The following is an 18400-nucleotide window of genomic DNA, read 5'->3' as shown; positions in this document are numbered from 1 at the left end:
GCCACTCAATAAATGTTTGGTTGAAGGAATAACCAGTTGGTGGTGTTTATAAAAGGCCAGTTCTTTTGCAGAAAAAAGTTAAGCCTTTGGGAGAAACAGTAGGAAACAGAAGCGATAAAGGCAGAAAGAAAAGACAAGAATGCAGCCGAGGTTAAAAGCACAGTAGTAGAAACCATTGTGTTGCTTGGGAATGATGATAAGGTGGTACATGCAGACACTGTGACATTGGAGAAAGAGGTAGCAAGAGATATATGATGGAATACTTCTGAAGCCTTGGATTGACAACAGCCACTTACACTTCAATACTCTTACTCATTATTCTTCAAACTTAACCCTACATCTCATTGATAACAATTGGGGCTTGCATCCTTAATGTAGATATATTTATTATTTATTTTAAAATTATATAAATGTACTACTGTACTGATATTTCAGTACATTATAAAACATATACACAAGAAGTAGAAAATTAATAAACAAAAATACAAGTTCTTTTATCTTTCCTACACTCTGGGGGGGATGTGCCTCCCACCTTGGCACCTGCTCAGCTAGCCTTTGAGAGCAAGCTGTGAGACTTCTTCACTCTGCCTGTGTGTGAGGTCCAGGAAGAACAGTTTTACAGTAGCTTCCTGTACCTCAACCATCCCTTGACTAAGAGCACAAAGGCATGCTGTTTAGTCTCACCAACCTTTGGGGTTAGGGAGACTCGTCACTGTAAATGATGCAAGTTAAGCTATGCAATTTTATATTATACAATTCACATTTACCGTAGCTCATAAGCCCTTAGGACTGTCTGTCATCGTGAACGTTGTTATTTTGAGTTTTCTAGGGTAGGTAATAATAACTGAGGTATTCTCTGTTGAAGAAGATCAAGGAGGCAGCTCACTTTAGGAAGAGTTACATAAAAAGTTAAACTATTTTTAAATATAGTGGGTTAACTCTTGAGTTATTCAGAAAACATATTCAGACAGGTTTATTTCCCAAAGTACCAAATATCTTTTACTGTGTCTTTATTCTTGAAAACTAGGCACCTACAGATGTATCCAAAGATCCTACTCAATTTAATACCCAGTTAGAAAAAGTCAGTGTAAGAACCCAAGTAGAGAACATTAAGGCTTTTATGAATTACAATTTTTCTTTTTATTTTATCCTGATGAAAGGTGGTTTTGCTTTTTTTAAAGCCTCAGTTTTTTAAAGATACTGAGTCATTTTAATTCTGAATACAGGTAAGTTTGTGTATTTGGAGTGGTGAGCTGAATCTTGCTTAGGTGATTTCAAATGCTATTAAAGGTGTTTGTTTTAGATTTTAAAATTTTTATAATTTTTCCCCTTATTTTCTTAACACACTTTACTGGTTGTTTAAAAATCTACATAAAAATAAATTCCCTCTCTGTTTAGTTTACAGATGATCCAACTCTTGCAATTTGCAACGACAGCGGAGGCTCTGTTTTTGAATTGACATTTAAGTAAGAGACTAACCGACATTTGTTGACAAATGAAGAAAGTAGCTCTAGTTTAATGACTTGAAATTGAACATGAGGAGGTCTGGAAGGCCCGTGTGATTGAAAATAGCTTATGGCTGTGTATTACAGTTACCTCGGGAGGCTGATAGAACAGATGAAGCTCCAGAGCTGGCCTCCCCAAAATTCTGTCTCAGTAGGTCTGAGTTGGTGTTCTAGACTGCTCCTCCCCTGGGGATTTGTATGAGCCGTCAGGCTTGGGAACCACTCTTCTGGGGTATCTCATTGATTTCAGTTTAGGCCCCAAGCTCAATCATAATGGCCAGGTGTAGAAAGGTGTTTATAGCTTTGGAATTGCCTTGTTTACTCTTTAAATAAGAGCAAAGACTATCTTGATAGATTGGAAGAACATTTGTAAAGCTGAGTTAAAAAAAAAGTAGAACATAAAATTGATTGTATATTATGTTTCCATATGTTCTTCAAAGGTAAGGACTATATTTGTTTCTTGTATTTCTCATACCTTCTAACAGTGCTGAACCCAAAGTAATTGCTTAAAAAATACTATTCATTTATTCATTTAATGTTTACTGAGCATCTCCTATGTGTAGGTGTTATTCTAGGCACCAGGCAAGGTTGCTGATCTAATAGAACTTGCATTCTGGTTGGGGTGGGATAGGGAGACAAACAATAAACCAACACGTAAATGAAGTAACTTCAGATTATTATGAGTACTATGAAGAAAATAAGACAGGTCGGTGGGCTGGAGTGCAATTGAGGATAGTTCAGGAGGGCCTCTCGCAGAAGGTGACATTTGAGCAAAGATCTGAATGATAACCTGGTCAACAAATGCAAAGATCTGGAAGAAGTGTTCCTGGCAGAGGGACGTCTGAACACAAAGGCTTTGAGGTGGGCACACACGGCCTGCTGGAGCAATGGAAAGAAGGAAGGTGTGGCTGGAGCCTGCCTTTGTCACGAGCAGCAGTAATAGGAGAGGAGTGAAGGCTGGAGCCAGATCCTATAGGACCTTTTGAGACGTGATGAGACATAGCAAGCCATTGAACTGTTTTTAGGAGAAGAGTGATAAATCTGGCCTATTTGTTGAAAAGACCATGCTGATGTCATGTGGAATTTGGATTTGGGGGGCAAGAGGAGGAGTTGGGAGGCTATTGTAGTATCCAGGCTAGAGATGGTAGTGCCTTGGAGCATTGCTAAATGGATTCTGAATGTTTTGGTTACGTTTTCAGGAGAGTGATGGGAGTGAGGACTTGTGAATCTAGATGTCTGTTCAGTGGCTCCAAGGGTGAAGTTTGCTGCATTGAACCTCTCCATTCCAAGCCAGAGTTGAAAGATCATCCCATCACACAGTTTTCCCTACTGGCCATGGCATCCTTAACAAAGGTAGGCATATTTAGAAGATGAAACTCATAACTTTTAGAGGCTTTGAATACCCCAAATTTGAAAATTACAGAGTAAATATTAAGAAATCTGTTTTTTCGTCTAAAGATACTGGTCATTGGATTGAAACCATCCTTGAAAGTGTGGATGACTTTTCCCTATGGACGGGTGAGTAAGCTTCTCTATCTTATTGGCAAAAAGAAGGACCATATCAGGAGGTTGGGGAAAATGACTCGTAAATGGTGAGTTCTGTGAGATTGTCAGAAAACTGGGTAGAAGGGAAGTCAGTGCTCCAAAGATCACTGTCTGGGCTTACCTCGACGTGGCCAAAGCTGCATAAGCTGGTGACCAGAGCAGTGTCCTGGGACTCTTGAGATCTGTATTTTCTACCATTATTGCTTTAAGTTTTTCTCTCATAAACAGCATATAGCTGGCTTTTGTTTTTAACCTCAATTTGACAGTCTCTCTATTCGCTGTCCTGGTGCTTTGTGGTCACACCTAATTTCATGCGTGGATTTCCCTAGTCTCATTCACTGCACATTTGAGTGCAGTAAAATTCCCTCATTGGATTTAAAGCTGGAGTATAAATTGATGTATTGAATCCCAGCCCCAATTTTCAACATTTGAAAGACATTCGTCTTTGCGTGACTGCTGCACTGTGGTAGGATTATGCTTACCATCTGCCGCTTTGACATTGCACGGCTGCTGGAGAATACCCCACCACAATATCCAGCAGACGTTGCTCCCACGTAAGCTTTCCTTAGCTTTTGCCTCTGGTATTTTACTTTGGGGCGATACTTCCCCTGAAGGTACTGTGCACACCCCAGTTTCCCTTTTCTTTCCTGCTTGCTTGTTCTCAGAGAGTTGTGATCTTCCAGTGAATATGTGAGGAGAGGTATTGATGGGATGGGGTGGAGAATGAGGGTGCAGAACTCTGACTAGTCCAGAAGGCAGCCCCTGTGCTGAGGGTGATCACTCCTGTTTTCTTGTCGGTACTCTGTGTATCTCTGGGCCGCAGGGGAAGCAGGTCTGCCCTTTCAGATGGTAAAGCTGGCTTAGATTAGTTCTTAGGTTAGCTTCCTTGAGGTTTAATTGAGGTTTATCACGGTCGTACGTGTTTGCATGTCTTTTTGTATGTTTTTATTGGTATTTTCCCCAAGATTTTATTATGAACATTTTCAAAGACATAGAGAAGTTGAAAGAATTTTACATTGAACATTTGTAGACCTACCATCTAAATTCTACCATTAATATTCTACTGTACTTTATTATATATCTATCCATCTCTCTATCCACCTATCAAAGCTATGTTTTTTTAATGTATTTCCAAGTAAATTGCAGAAATCAGTACTCTTTCTACTAGATATTCAGCATGCATATCATTAACTCAATATCTGTTTAAGTTTTTCCTTTGGTGTAAAATTTACATACAATGAAATGCATAGATCTTGAGTGTACATTAGCAGAATATGGTTTTGTAAACCAAACCTCTGTCAAGATGTAGAACATTACCATTAACCCAGAAACTTCCCTCATGACCCTTCCCAGTTAGTCCCTGCTTCACTGAAATTTTAATGAGACATTAGGAGAAGTTTTATCAAGGAACACTGATCAGATGCTGTTTTTAACCAGAGTTTTCTCTTTATTCTTCTGTGTTTTGACTGTGATAACTTTTTTTTTCCCTTGGCCTTCTCCTCACGTAGATGGACCCTTCTAGTGTTCCATTGCTGGCCTGGCACTTTGTGGCAGTGCATAATTGTGTGAATCCCATGCTTGCCTTCTGCAGAGGAGATGTCGTTCATTTTCTGTTGGTAAGTTCTAATATAATGCTAGATTTGTTATAAAGTCCTTTATCATAAGACTTTCTTTCTGGTTCACCAGTGATTTAATTTGTGTCAAAGAAATATGCTATCATAATTCTTTGGCGAAAGTGTGACCTATTTAATTTTTATTTAAGGCTTTAATGGTTGACATGGAAAACAACCAATCATCCTCAGCTTCATGCTCCTTCATTGTTTATTTCTCAGTTCCATCTCCTTTGACTAACAAATAATTAATGGTTTATGTGTATGTATAAATATATGAATGTACATATGACTGTGTGAATGGCTTACCTATCTACATGTAGTGTATTTTTTATAGAGCAAGTATAATTGAGCACCTGCCATATTCTCTACATGTGATGGACACAAGAAGCAACTGAAGGAAGTATAATTTTCTCTTTCACACAGCTTAAAATATTGTTTGAAAGGCAAAACCAGTGTGCTCATTACTACTAGAGAGAACAGTTTAAGGGTTGAACCATATGATGAGAAATAAAAGTTGATATAAGTTCAGAGTATGGAGAGATTTGTGTGGACTAGAGAGGCTATGGAAGACTTCATGAAGGATATACAGCACATATTGCAGGAGAGGTGGACATGCAACCTGGGGGAAATAGGACGAACCAAAGTTCTAGAGGTAATAACCTGGCGTATGTAATCCCTTCTTTGGGTTTTGCAGCTCAGTGAAGCCAGTGCCCCGCAGTCCACCTAGTTTCTCCAGCCAGAAACCTAGGAGTTGCCTTTCAGTTGCTCTTCTCCTTTCATATCTGCTCCATCACCATATCTTGTTGACTCTACCTCCAAAGTCTCCTGAATCTACTCTCTTTTTGTCTCCCCCGTTACTGTTTCCTTAGCCTAAACCACTGACATTTCTAGCCTAACCTCTGGAGTAGCTGCTTAACCAGTCTCTGGCCTCACTGTCTTTCCATATGGGATCTCCCTGCCAGGAAAGCTGTGTGCTCTCTTCCACTTTATTCTAGCTCATGGTTAGCATTGCCGTCCCTGACTTCCTAGACTAAGGTAGCGTTTCTTGCTACATAATGCTCATAAGACCTTCTCCTTTGATGACATTTGGCACTTTTAAAACTACTGTTCTAATATTTTTCTTCCTCACTAGACTGAAACCTCCGTTAGTCTAAAGACCAATTCTACTGCTGTATTCCCAGCCACTAGGACAGTGCCTGTATATGATTCTTAATGCATTTTTATAGAATTAATGACAGGGAAGAACCTCTGGTGGAAAATAAGGTTGAATATATGGGGTAGATCTAGATTAGAGGTTGGCAAACTGTGACCCATGGGCTAAATCTGGCTGGCTGCTTGTTTTTGTAAATAAAATTTTATTGGAATGTAGTCATGCCATTTGTTGGTCTATATTTATATTTACTTTCACACTATAGTGGCAGAGTTGAGCAGTTGTGACAGAGACTGAATGGTCTGCAGAACCTAAAATATTTATTGTGTGGCCTTTTCAGAAAAAGTTGCCGACCCCTGATCTAGGTTATATAATAATCGGCCTAGATTGGTAATGGGGAGCCATCATAGGTTCTTAGCTAATTAAAATGATAACGATGTGATTAAAATAATATTTTAGGAAGATCATCATGGAGCTAGCAAGAAGAATAGATTATGTTAGGTAGGAAGGAAGTGGAAGGTTTGGCTCTTGTACTAAAGGAGGTGTGAGGTGTTTGGACAAGGATGGTTGGTTGTAGTGAGAGTTAGGGGTGTCATTTTGAAGGAAAGGCATGGCTTCTCATCTTATTGGATCTGGAAATTGAAGGACGTGAATGAAACATCACGTTTCTCACTTTGCATTTTAGTGGGTTGAAGTATTCGAAGGGGAGATTGTTTGGGGAGAAACCAATTAGGCGGGCTGGCCCAGTGGCGCAGCGGTTAAGTTCACATGTTCCGCTTCAGCGGCCTGGGGTTCACCGGTTCGGATCCTGGGTGCGGACATGGCACCACTTGGCAAAGCCATGCTGTGGTAGGCGTCCCACATATAAAGTAGGGGAAGATGGACACCGATGTTAGCTCAGGGCAGCTTTCTTCAGCAAAAAGAGGAGGATTGGCAGCAGTTAGCTCAGGGCTAATCTTCCTCAAGAAAAAAAAAAAGGAAACCAATTTGAATGGGTTGAGTTGGAAGTGAAGGTGGTACTCCCAGTGTTGTATCAGAGAGTGTCCTCTGGGCAGATGGCAGTCCAGGTCTGGAGTACAAATGAGAATTCCAGGATGGAGAAGGTGGTTGAAGCTGTGAAAATCAAAAGCTGGAGCGTACACAACCTTAGAGGACACTCACACAAGGGAAAGGAAAAAGAAAAGGATACAGGAAACGAGGTTTCTATAAAGGCACATGGAGGTAGGAGGGGAAATAGGGCAGTAGTTTAGTGTAACCTAAAAGACAAAGAAGGAAAGGCTCTGTGACAATATCAATTCCAGGGTAATACCAATACCAAAGAAAGATCAAGAAAGAAGTACGTGGGGCTGGCCCCGTGGCCGAGTAGTTAAGTTCGCGTGCTCCGCTGCAGGCAGCCCAGTGTTTCGTTGGTTCGAATCCTGGGTGTGGACATGGCACTGCTCATCAAGCCACACTGAGGTGGCGTCCCATATGCCACAACTAGAAGGACCCACAACGAAGAATATACAACTATGTACCTGGGGGCTTTGGGGAGAAAAAGGAAAAAAATAAAATCTTTAAAAAAGAAATAAATAAAGAAGTACGGCCAATACTGCAGGATCAGACCACTGGATATGCAAGAAGTGGTTCCTTAGAAACTTCTCAGAGGACTAGTTATCAATGGAATGGAGGAAGAAGCTAGACTGGAGAGCCTTGTTAAAGAAATGGGTCTCTGGAAGAGCAGACTCACACGATTATAGTGTAGTGTTTGGTTGCAAGAGGAAAGAGAATAGTTAAATATCTGTAAGAAGTAAATCAAAGGAAGGTTTTTTGTTTTCTTGTTTGTTTTGTTTTTTTTTAAGATAAAGAAACCGGAAACATGTTTGATAGCAAAAGGAAAAGAGCCCTTAAAAAAAGGAGTGATTGAATATGTTAGCAAAGGAGGAGTAATGTTAAACCATGATGGAGGGGGTAGGGTTTACAGCGTATATAGGTGAAATGATTTTCTTTAGTAAAGATGTTAGCAAATCTTAGGAGAATAGTTAATGTTAGCATTGATCTTTTTGTTTATGAAACCCTTCCAACAGGTGCAAGATATGGAACAATTCGGTGCTGTCTTACTTTCATTTTACAAATAAGGAACCTGAGAAAGAATAGTGATTTTCCCTTGTTCACACAACTGTAATAGTGGAACTAGTTCTTAAACCCTTTGCTCTAGATCCCATGCTCCTTTTACCAGAGCATCCTTTCTTACAAGTGAAGAGAAGATGGGAGTACCTGAAGGGCCCACATTAAGTGGTCTCAGTTGTTTGTTAAGGTATCTGGTAAGGTCCACACTGCAGGTAATGGGACTAGAAGGCAAAGAGGAATTGGGACTTAAAGCGAAAGGAAGACATCTAGAGCACCACTATGGGGCGTATGCAAGAAAACCCAGGTTGAATGGGATGTTATGAATTTCAGGTGTATATTGTGCTTTGTCTCTTTTTTCAGTGCTCTGTCATCTTGGAGAAGTGGAGAAAGCAAATTATAAGGATTATTGAAGATTATAGAGTGTATATATACATATATATAAATAAAATAGACACTCAAGGTTCTTTTGAGAAATTTTGGGCTGTTTGAACTATAACAGTAATATATTTAGAAAAGTTTGTCACTGTAGCTTCTTTTTTTCTTTTTTAAATGAACTTCTGTTTGGCTTTATTGCATTGTGTTACCAATCCCATTTTCTGCTTTAACTCTAGCTAAATACAAAAGTTGATGTGATCAAAGTAGGTTGTTCTGAGTTATGAGAGAGTAAAAGTTACATTACAGTATTGCTAATACTGACAACTAGACCACTGATCAGATATGTCTTGGATTTTGGTACAAATCATAGTGTGAATGATTTTTTTCATTTATATAATAGTTTCTTTAATTTTGGATATTTTTGGCTTATCCATACTCTGAAAGGAAATCATGTTCCAGGTAGAGTATAATTAAGTATCCAAAAAAGTCCCTCAAGCAATAGCTGATGTTTAGGTTGTTTTTATTTTATCATCAGGTTAAGAGAGATGAATCTGGAGCAATACATGTTACTAAGCAAAAGCATCTTCACCTATACTATGACCTCATCAACTTTACTGTGAGTATTATTCAGATTAAATATCTCCACCTATTTCATGTAATTGTTTTGAGTCCATGAGGTATTAAAGCTGCTAGGATCACTGCCATGAACCATGACCTTTAGGATCATATAAAATATGGACAGAAGTGAAGTCTTGCTTTTATTGAATGAAGTCTGAGTTTGGCATGATGCCATGGTATTTTTATTGTCTTTCAGCTTTATGTCCTGCTGAACACTGGTAGGATCAGGAAAAGTTTTCTTTAATGTCAGAAGAATACTCAGAAGAATTTAGGTGGATTTCTTTAGGATCATTGCCCGGGATTTTTGTAAACACATTTTCATATTTCTGAGCTTGTCCCAATTGGTTCAGGAACTTTTATGCCTATTCTTTCCTTGTGACTAAAAACTTTGCAGAGTTTTTTCTCCATCATACATCTCAGTCCTGAGTGACTTTTTGGTTTAAAAAAGAGGTTATTTCTTTTTGTATCAAATTATTATTTTTTTCTTCTTCAAACAGTGTGTTAATTCTGTGAGTACTGTAATTATGTTTCTGGGTTCTCTATCATTAATGGTTTTAGCACATCGGTATGTCATATTGAGTGAAACATTCTGTATGTGCATGAATATGGGCAGCCCTAAATATAAGGCAGTGCCTCATTTTTCCAGTAAAAAGGCTAAAAAAAAAGTTTTTTCCCCTAACTTGATAATATGCAACTTTTTAGGATATAGATGTAATAGATCTTTTCTTTATAATATATGATTTATTAATTAGTTACACATTTAATCTCACATATAGACTATTGATTTAGAAATAATACTTTTTCCCATACTCATTTCATGAAATAGTTTTGTTCAAACTCTTCTCACGGATATAAGACATCAGTGTCTTTGTCACCAGAACCCTTTGTTGAATCATCTAACACAGTTTTCTAGAATTGATCATCATCACTTCTGTTTAAGATGTCTGAAACACAGCACTTTTAAAATCTTCATATGACTCTGTCCCTGGAAAATTTTTCCCCAACTTCAAGTAGCCATTCTCCTAACAGTAGGACAGTCGATGTTTTCATTTGTCCTGTGGTTTATCCGTGATGTGACCACTAACTGCATTGCTTTGTAAATTACGTTTAAAAGGCTGACTTACAGCAATGTCAATACTTGCAATTGTGAGGGTCTAATCTCAGGAATGTTTGCTAAACCTGCTAACATTGTTTCCCTGTCACTGGTTCTCTCTGTTTTAATCAGGTAACCTTTGAAAGCATTTAAAAACTATCACAGACTGAGAATGTGTAAGGCTAAATAATATGTTTCTCCTAAATGATAACTTTGTTTTTCAAAGTAATAAAGAGAGTACCTTCTAAGAGCTCTTTGTAAAAGATCTGAGTATCAAGCTGTTTTCTGAGAGAGAATATTTTTTTTGGAAAAAGCCTGGAATCTTTCCCTCATGGTAGCCTTTAGAGTGATAGAGTATGTCTTCAGCATATGTCAAAAGAAAATTGATCCATTTTCAACTTTGTTGTCTTTGACATGGTATTTTGCAAATAACATCTCATAACATGGGATGGGTCAGATAAATAAACCAACATGAATTTTTGTTCTGACTGATTTAGAATTTTAATTGAGTAGATTTTAAAACTTCATTTGTTTCTTTGGAGGGATTGAGATTTTTAAAAATTATTTTATTGAGGTCATAATAGTTTATAACATTGTGTAATTTCACTTGTACATTATTATTTGTCAGTCACCATGTATATGTGTGCCTTTACCCTTATGCCCACCTCAAACCCCTTCCCCTCTGGTAACCACTAATCTGTTCTCTTTGTCCACGTATTTCTTTATCTACCACTTACAAGTGAAATCATGAGGTGTATGTCTTTCTCTGTCTGCCTTATTTCACTTAACATAATACCCTCAAGGTCTGTCCATGTTGTTGCGAATGGGACCATTTTGTCTTCTTTTATGGCCGATTAGTATTCCATTGTATATATGTGCCACGTCTTCTTAATCCATTATTAGCTGATGGGCACTTGAGTTGCTTCCACATCTTGGGTGTTGTGAATAATGCTGCAGTGAACATAGGGGTGTATCAGTCTCTTTGAATTGTTGATTTCAAGTTCTTTGGATGAATACCCAGTAGTGGGATAGCTGGGTTGTTTACATTCCCACCAGTGGTGTATGAGGGTTCCCTTTCTTCCACATCCTCTCTAGCATTTGTTATGTTTTTTCTTTGTAATTATAGTCATTCTAACAGTTGTAAGGTGATATCTCGTTGTAGTTTTAATTTGCATTTCCCTAATAATTAGTGATGTTGAACATCTTTTTTTGTGCCTCTTGGCCATCTGTGTATTGTCTTTGGAAAAATGTCTGTTCATATCCTTTGCCCATTTTTTTTTTTTTTTTAAGATTGGCACCTGAGCTAACATCTGTTGCCAGTCTTCATTTTTTTCTTCTACTCCCAAAGACCCCCAGTACATAGTTGGATATTCTAGTTGTGAGTGCCTCTGCTTGTGCAATGTGGAATGCCACCTCAGCATGCCTTGATGAGCAGTGCCATGTCCGCGCTCAGGATCCAAACTGGTGAAACCCTGGGCCACCAAAGCGGAGCATGCGAACTTAACCACTCAGCCACGGGGCCAGCCCCTCCTCTGCCCATTTTTTGATCAGGTCGTTTGTTTTTTTGTTGTTGAGTTGTATGAATTCTTTATATATTTTGGAGATTAAGCGCTTGTTGGATATATGATTTGCAAATATTTTCTCCCAGTTAGTGGGTGGTCTTTTCATTTGTTCCTGGTTTCCTTGACCTCGCAGAAGCTCTTTAGTCTGATAGAGTCCCATTTGTTAACTTTTTCTTTTGTTTCCCTTGCCTGAGTAGACATGGTATTCAAAAGGATGCTGCTAAGACCGATGTCAAAGAGTGTACTGCCTATATTTTCTTCTAAGAGTTTTATGGTTTCAGGTCTTACCTTCAAGTCTTTAATCCATTTTGAATTAATTTTTGTGTATGGTGAAAGATAATGGTATACTTTCATTCTTTTGCATGTGGCTGTCCAGTTTCCCCAACACCATTTAAGAGACTTTCCTTTCTCCGTTGTATAGTCTTGGCTCATTTGTCAAAGATGAGCTTTCCATAGATGTGTGGTTTTATTTCTGGGCTTTCAATTAAAATGTTTTGAAAATAAGAAATCTTTTACATAACCCAACAAATTGATCAAAATGGCATCCTTCAGAAGATTTTTAACATTGTTATTTACTTATTACTTTTAAAATTACAGTAGTACTTATTAAAGAAAATTCAGAAGATACAGAAAAATAGAGCAAAAAACTCTCCCATAATTCTTAGGGAGGTTTTGAAGGAATTGTATATTTTAAATAGCTTCTATTTTAAAATATGTATTATTTACATTTTAACCATCGTCCTTTGACCACTTATGTGTATGAAATTTAATTTGCCCTTTTATTAATGTCATAAAAACTAGTTTGTCACTTTTCTTAAGTCATTTGTGCCAATGTGCCTTTTAAAAAATTTTATAAAAGCCAATATATCCTGTAATATATATTAAAGCTCTTAGCTTTCTTTTACACTATGAAAGTGTCGTTTTAGCACTGTCAAAACTCAGTACTGTGTTATGCACCTACTGTTCACTGGGCTGTCACTGAGTAGTTCTTGCTGTGATTGTGTCATCATCAAGTTATTAAATGACAAAATCCTCAACATGATTTAACTGGGTGGCCAAGCTTGCTGCTTGTCCTGAATGATGGTGTGGGATGGGCCTCACCTATGTTGTGTTGTGTACTTGAATTGCAGTGGATAAACTCACGCACGGTTGTGCTCTTGGACAGTGTGGAGAAGTTGCATGTGATTGATCGGCAAACTCAAGAGGAACTGGAAACAGTGGAGATCTCAGAAGTCCAACTGGTCTATAATAGCAGCCATTTCAAATCACTGGCCACCGGAGGAAATGTCAGCCAGGCACTGGTGAGGGTATTCCATTATCTTAGCCCTGCTTTGATAAACTTTGTGTCTTGTCGTTTTGTTTTAGAAATAGGAACTCTGAGGAGTTATCTCTATTCTTGAGATGTTTCTTGAAAAGCCACTAGGTTGGAGTGGAGGTGGGTGTGTTTGTAAGTATTCAGGAATGTGAACTAAAACAGTAATTCCTGTTACCTTCTACCCAGAAATGTGACTAATTTAATGCCAAAAAGTTTTAACTTTTATATTATAATAATGAAATGAAATTGAAACTTTATGAGAAATTGTAAAATACTTTAGAAACTTTAACATGGGGGCAGTAAACCTGATAGATTTAAGGGATAAATAAATGACTAGAGACTGGTAGCCTATGAGGCTTTGGAAATATTTGGGTGATTGGTAAAGGATTGAACAAGAAGTATGGTGCAGCATTGAAAGGCATTGAAAGGCAAAGATGACTTTGAGAGAAAGAAGGAAGATTCTTTAAGAATAGGAGATAGATGAAATGTAGGTGCCTAGAGAAAAGGAAGACACAAAAGTTATGATCTTAGTATTAATTTTACTGTATTTTAAGTAACCACAGTAATGGCCTTTAGCAATTTACACAGATAGTTCACAGTTAAGTTACTTTGAATTGTGATCTCATGTTTTCTAAACCAGTAATCTTTAAGCAGGAAATTTAGACAATTGTGAGGCTTCCCTGGGTAATTTCTTGAAAAAAATTATAATGTCATATTTAATAAGTGTCTACTATACGATATGTAGCCATTGCTAAAATCTCCCTGAGATATTACAACTTTAGCCATAAAATATCTATGAAAGGGTCTTCCAGCCTTAGAATTTAGAAACCAAGAAAATCCAGAATAAGAAATGGTAATACAATAAAATTCACTAAAGTAAGAATAATTATTCTCCCATACTTCGATATTTTCTTGTGTCTGAGGGGTTATTAAAAATGCCATTAGACTTTAAACTTGCACTTTTGGTTAAGATGGAATAATGGGGTCTGGATTTACTCTCCTGTCTAGAAAAACAAAATCACACACCCACAAAAGAAACAGCGGTTTTCAAGATACTGATATCAGGTCCTGAAGGACAGCAATCTCTGACAAAATGGGAAACAAACAACATGAACCCTGTGATTGTCCCAATTCTCACTTTGAGAGAGTTTCCAGGCTGTGGCTCAGGGAGGAGAACCCAGCTGGAGCCTCGAGGACTGCTTGAGTTGAGACAGAGCTGAGACTGCGGGAAGGCAGAGGTGGGGTGAGTTTTCAGGACAGAACACTGGAGAGTGGAGCACTGTAAAAGGGGTCCTCCTTGGGTATTTAGCAGGCTACTGATCAGCCAATGCATGTGAGGAAACTACCCAAGCCAGGGAAAGAAATATTCAAAAGGTTCAGAAGGAACTATATCCAGTGCGCACACTAGCTTGCTTATACCAGCCAGATGGAAAACTTCAAGACTCACAGGGCATTGAGTGGAGTACTCATCTTGCCTCAACAGTGGGGAGTAATTGGGATTGGGTAAACACTGCTCTGGCCCCACTAACAAATCTTAAAAACAAGACCAGAAAGGATCAAACTGTTTCCAAGTAAGTTAACTACCTCCCAGAACAAAGCACAAGTACATTAATAAGAGTACAGAAGTTTCCAGAGCCCAACAAGATAAAATTCACAATGTCTGCCATCCAATCAGAGATTACTAGGCATGCAAAGAAGAAGAAAAACACGATTTATAGGGCGGAGAAAAATCAATCAAAAGTGACTTAGACTTGAAACAGATGTTAGAATTAGCAGACAAGGACATAGCAGTCATCATAACAATAGTCCATGTACCCAGAAAGTTAAGTAGAGACATGGGAGATATTTAAAAAGATGCAAATCTAACTTCTAGAGATAGAAACTACAGTGCTTGAGATGAAAAATACACTGGATGGGGACTAACAACAGAGTAGATACTGCAGGGAAAAAATCATTCAACTTGAAGATATAGCAGATCTCTCTATAGCAAAGATATAGAATCTACCCAAAGTGAAACACAGAGGAAAAAAATAATTAAAAAAAATAGTGTTAGTGAGCTGTGAGAATCAAGTGGCCTAATACATGTGTAGTTGGGGTCTCTGAAGGACAGGAGAAAAAAATTGGAAAAAATAATCGTCAAAAACTTTCCAAAACTATAAACACACACATTGCAGAAGCTTAATGAACCCAAGCACAATGAAAATAAAACTGTATGTAGATTGATCAAAATGAGTAGTAAAGAGAAAAATATTAAAGCAGCCAGAGAAAAAAGACACATTGAATGCAGAGTAACAACACTAAGTGTGAGAGCAGATTTCTCATCAGGAACAATCTGCAGCAATCTCCTGAGAAGATATACAAATGGCCAGTGAGCATATAAAAAGATGCTCAACATCATTAATCATTAGGGAAATGCAAATCAAAACTACAATGAGATACCACTTTGTGCCCACTGGGATGGCTGTAATCAAAAAGACAGACAATAACAAGTGTTGATTAGGATGCGGAAAAACTGGAGCACATACGTTCCTGGTGGGAAATGTACAGTCACTGTGGAAAACAGTTCCTCAAAATATTAAACAAGGAGATTCCATATGACTGAGCAACTCTATTCTTAGGTAGCTACCCAGGAGAAGTGAAAAGATACGTTCACACAAACACTTGTACACAGATGTTCATAGCGGCATTATTCCTAATAGCCAAAAAGTGGAAACACTCCAAATGTCCACCAACTGATAAAATGATAAAGAAAATGTGACATAGCCAGGTAATGAAATATTATTCTACAATAAAAAGGATGAACTGATACATGCTGCAACATGGGTGAACCTCAAAAATACTGTAAGTGAAAGAAGCCATGTGGAAAGAACATATATTGTTTGATTCTATTTATGTGAAATGTCCAGAGAAGGCAAGTTTATAGAGACAGATGCAGATTAGTGGTCACGTGAGACTGGGAGTGGGAATGGGGGTTGACTGGAAATGGGTAAAAGGGATCTTTGTGGAGTATTGGAAATGTTCTAAAACTGGATTTTGCTCATGGTTGAACAACTGTAAGTTTACTAAAAATTAGTGAGTTGTACACTTAATGAGTGAATTTTGTGGTATGTAAATTATACCTCAACACTATTGTTTGAAAAAAAGCAGTGGACTGTTTAAAACAACAGTAATGTATTGTAGCGTTTATTGTATGACAAAAATAGTACATAGAAGCAGGGAGTAGGGGATGGAAATATATCATTGTGGAGTTCTTACATTATACAGTCACGTGTCATTTAATGATGGGGGTATGCTCTGAGCAATGCATCATTAGGTGATTTTATCCTTGTGTGGACCTCACAGAAAGTACTTACACAAACCTTGGTGGTATAGCCTACTGTACACCTAAGCTATATGGTACTAATCTTATGGGACCACCATCATATTTGTGGTCTGTAATTGACTGAAATACCATTATGCAGTGCATGGCTGTACATCAAGTAGTATAGTACTATTTAAATGTGGACTGAAATAAATTAAAGTCGTGTGTTGTAAATGCTAAGAGCAGTCACTGAAAAAGAAGTGTAGCTAGTAAGTCAGTAGTGACAAAATGGAATGTTAAAAAATAATAAATTCAAAGAAGCATACAAAAAGAACAGATAGTACAAGTAGAAAACAATAAGATAATAAATCTAAAGCCAACCATATCAATAATTACAGGAAATGAAATAGTCTAAACATTTCAATTAGAAGGCAGAGATTGTCAGATTGGATAAAAAAAAAAAAACAAAGCAAGGGGGCTAGACCTGTGGCCGAGTGGTTAAGTTCATGTGCTCCGCTTTGGTGGCCCAGGTTTCACAAGTTTGGATCCTGGGTTGAGACCTAGCACTGCTCATCAGGCCATGCTGAGGCAGCATCCCATATAGCTATATAGAACTAGAAGGACCTGCAACTAGGATATACAACTATGTACTAGGCAGCTTTGGGGAGAAGAAAAAAAAAACCCACAAGAACCAGCTAGATGCTATCTACAGAAAACTCACATTAAATACAAAGACATAGATAAATAAAAGTAAGAAGATGGAGAAAGACATACCATGCAAACACTGATCACTAGAATGGCTGTAGTAATAGCAGACTAAGTAGATTTCAGAGTAGAGAATATTGTCACAGTTAAAGAGAAATTTCAAATTGATTTTAAAAAGGGGTTAATTTGTTAAGAAGATATAACAATCTTAAAGTTTTAAGCACCCAAAAACAGGCCTTCAAAATATATGAAGCAAGGGACCAGCCCAGTGGTGTCAGTCAAGTTCGCATGCTCTGCTTTGGTGGCCAGGGATTCGCTGGTTCAGATGCCAGGCTTGGACCCTATGCACCGCTTATCAAACTATGTTGTGGCAGGCGTCCCACATATAAAGTAGAGGAAGATGGGCACGGATATTAGCTCAGGGCCAGTCTTCCTAGCAAAAAAGAGGAGGATTGGGACATCAGCATCATGGCAGAGTAAACTTTCCCAGTAATCTTCCCCCTCCAACATACAATGAAAAAATATCCATACTCCAACAGAGGATATCCAAACACAACACAGATAACATCGGAGAGACACACACAGCCATATGACAACAGGTGGAAAGGCTGGAGCCCTGCTTAGAGGAGGTGGAATGAGGTAAGAGAAAACTTCATTCCCCCCCCCCAAGACTGCAATCCAGGACTGCAGGAGGCCTCTGAGAGGGAAGGAATGGGGGAGAGGATGTTCGTTTGCAGAAACACCAAGGATCCTGGAGGGCCCATGCAGCCTAAAGGGAAGACCTCTACTGGGGCGAGAGCTTTTGTGGGAGGGTGACCTCATGAAGCCAACACCCTAGGAGAGCAGATAGCGAGAGTGGAGCAAGATAACCCTGAGAGCACGCGGGAGGAAGCGCCCTTACCCCCACCTACCCAGAGCCTGGCTCCAGTGCCTGGGATCGCAGCTGAAGGCAGAGGGCTCAGAATACACTGCTCTTGACCCCCACCCAGTGGCAATAGGAGGTAACTGCAACCAAATAATACCAGGCTGCATAAAAACAGAGGCACCCCCCAGCAATATCAAACATTATATCAAATCTCCAGACCCAGAGAGAAAATGACAAGTACCCAGAATTCAGTCCTGAGGACACAGAAATACATAATATAAATGACAATGAATTCAAAATAGATATCATCAAAAAACTCAATGAGGTAAAAGAGAATGTAGAGAAACAATTCAATAAGTTCAGGAGCTACTTCATAAAAAAGATTGAAACTATAAAGAAGAATCAATCAGAAATATTAGAGATGACAGACACAGTGGAAGAAATAAAATACAGAGTCTGAACACTTGAGTGGACATCATAGAGGAGCATATCAGCGTAATCAAAGATAGACATGTGGAAATGCTCCAGACAGAGGAGGAGAGAGAACTAAGACTAAAAAGAAATGAAGAAAGTCTCCAAGAAATATCCGACTCAATGAGGAAATGCAACATAAGAATTATAGGTATTCAAGGAGAAGAGAAGGA

General features: G+C 38.4%; 1 protein-coding gene across 2 annotated transcripts in view; it reads left to right on the top strand.

Annotated features, from left to right (window-relative positions):
- VPS8 (VPS8 subunit of CORVET complex) overlaps positions 1–18400 on the top strand; it is a 233285-nt gene that overhangs the window by 34199 nt on the left and 180686 nt on the right. For both annotated transcript variants that reach the window (XM_046658305.1, XM_046658304.1), the window contains 6 exons: positions 1399–1466; positions 2705–2858; positions 2964–3023; positions 4559–4666; positions 8833–8913; positions 12701–12871. In XM_046658305.1, the coding sequence (XP_046514261.1) occupies positions 1399–1466; positions 2705–2858; positions 2964–3023; positions 4559–4666; positions 8833–8913; positions 12701–12871 (642 nt within the window). The remainder of the gene's footprint in view (positions 1–1398; positions 1467–2704; positions 2859–2963; positions 3024–4558; positions 4667–8832; positions 8914–12700; positions 12872–18400) is intronic.

Source organism: Equus quagga, chromosome 4 (assembly GCF_021613505.1).
Source record: "Equus quagga isolate Etosha38 chromosome 4, UCLA_HA_Equagga_1.0, whole genome shotgun sequence".
In the NCBI taxonomy this organism is placed as follows: domain Eukaryota; kingdom Metazoa; phylum Chordata; class Mammalia; order Perissodactyla; family Equidae; genus Equus; species Equus quagga.
The sequence above is the reverse complement of the archived record's forward strand: the minus strand, read 5'-3'. Positions and strand labels throughout refer to the sequence as shown.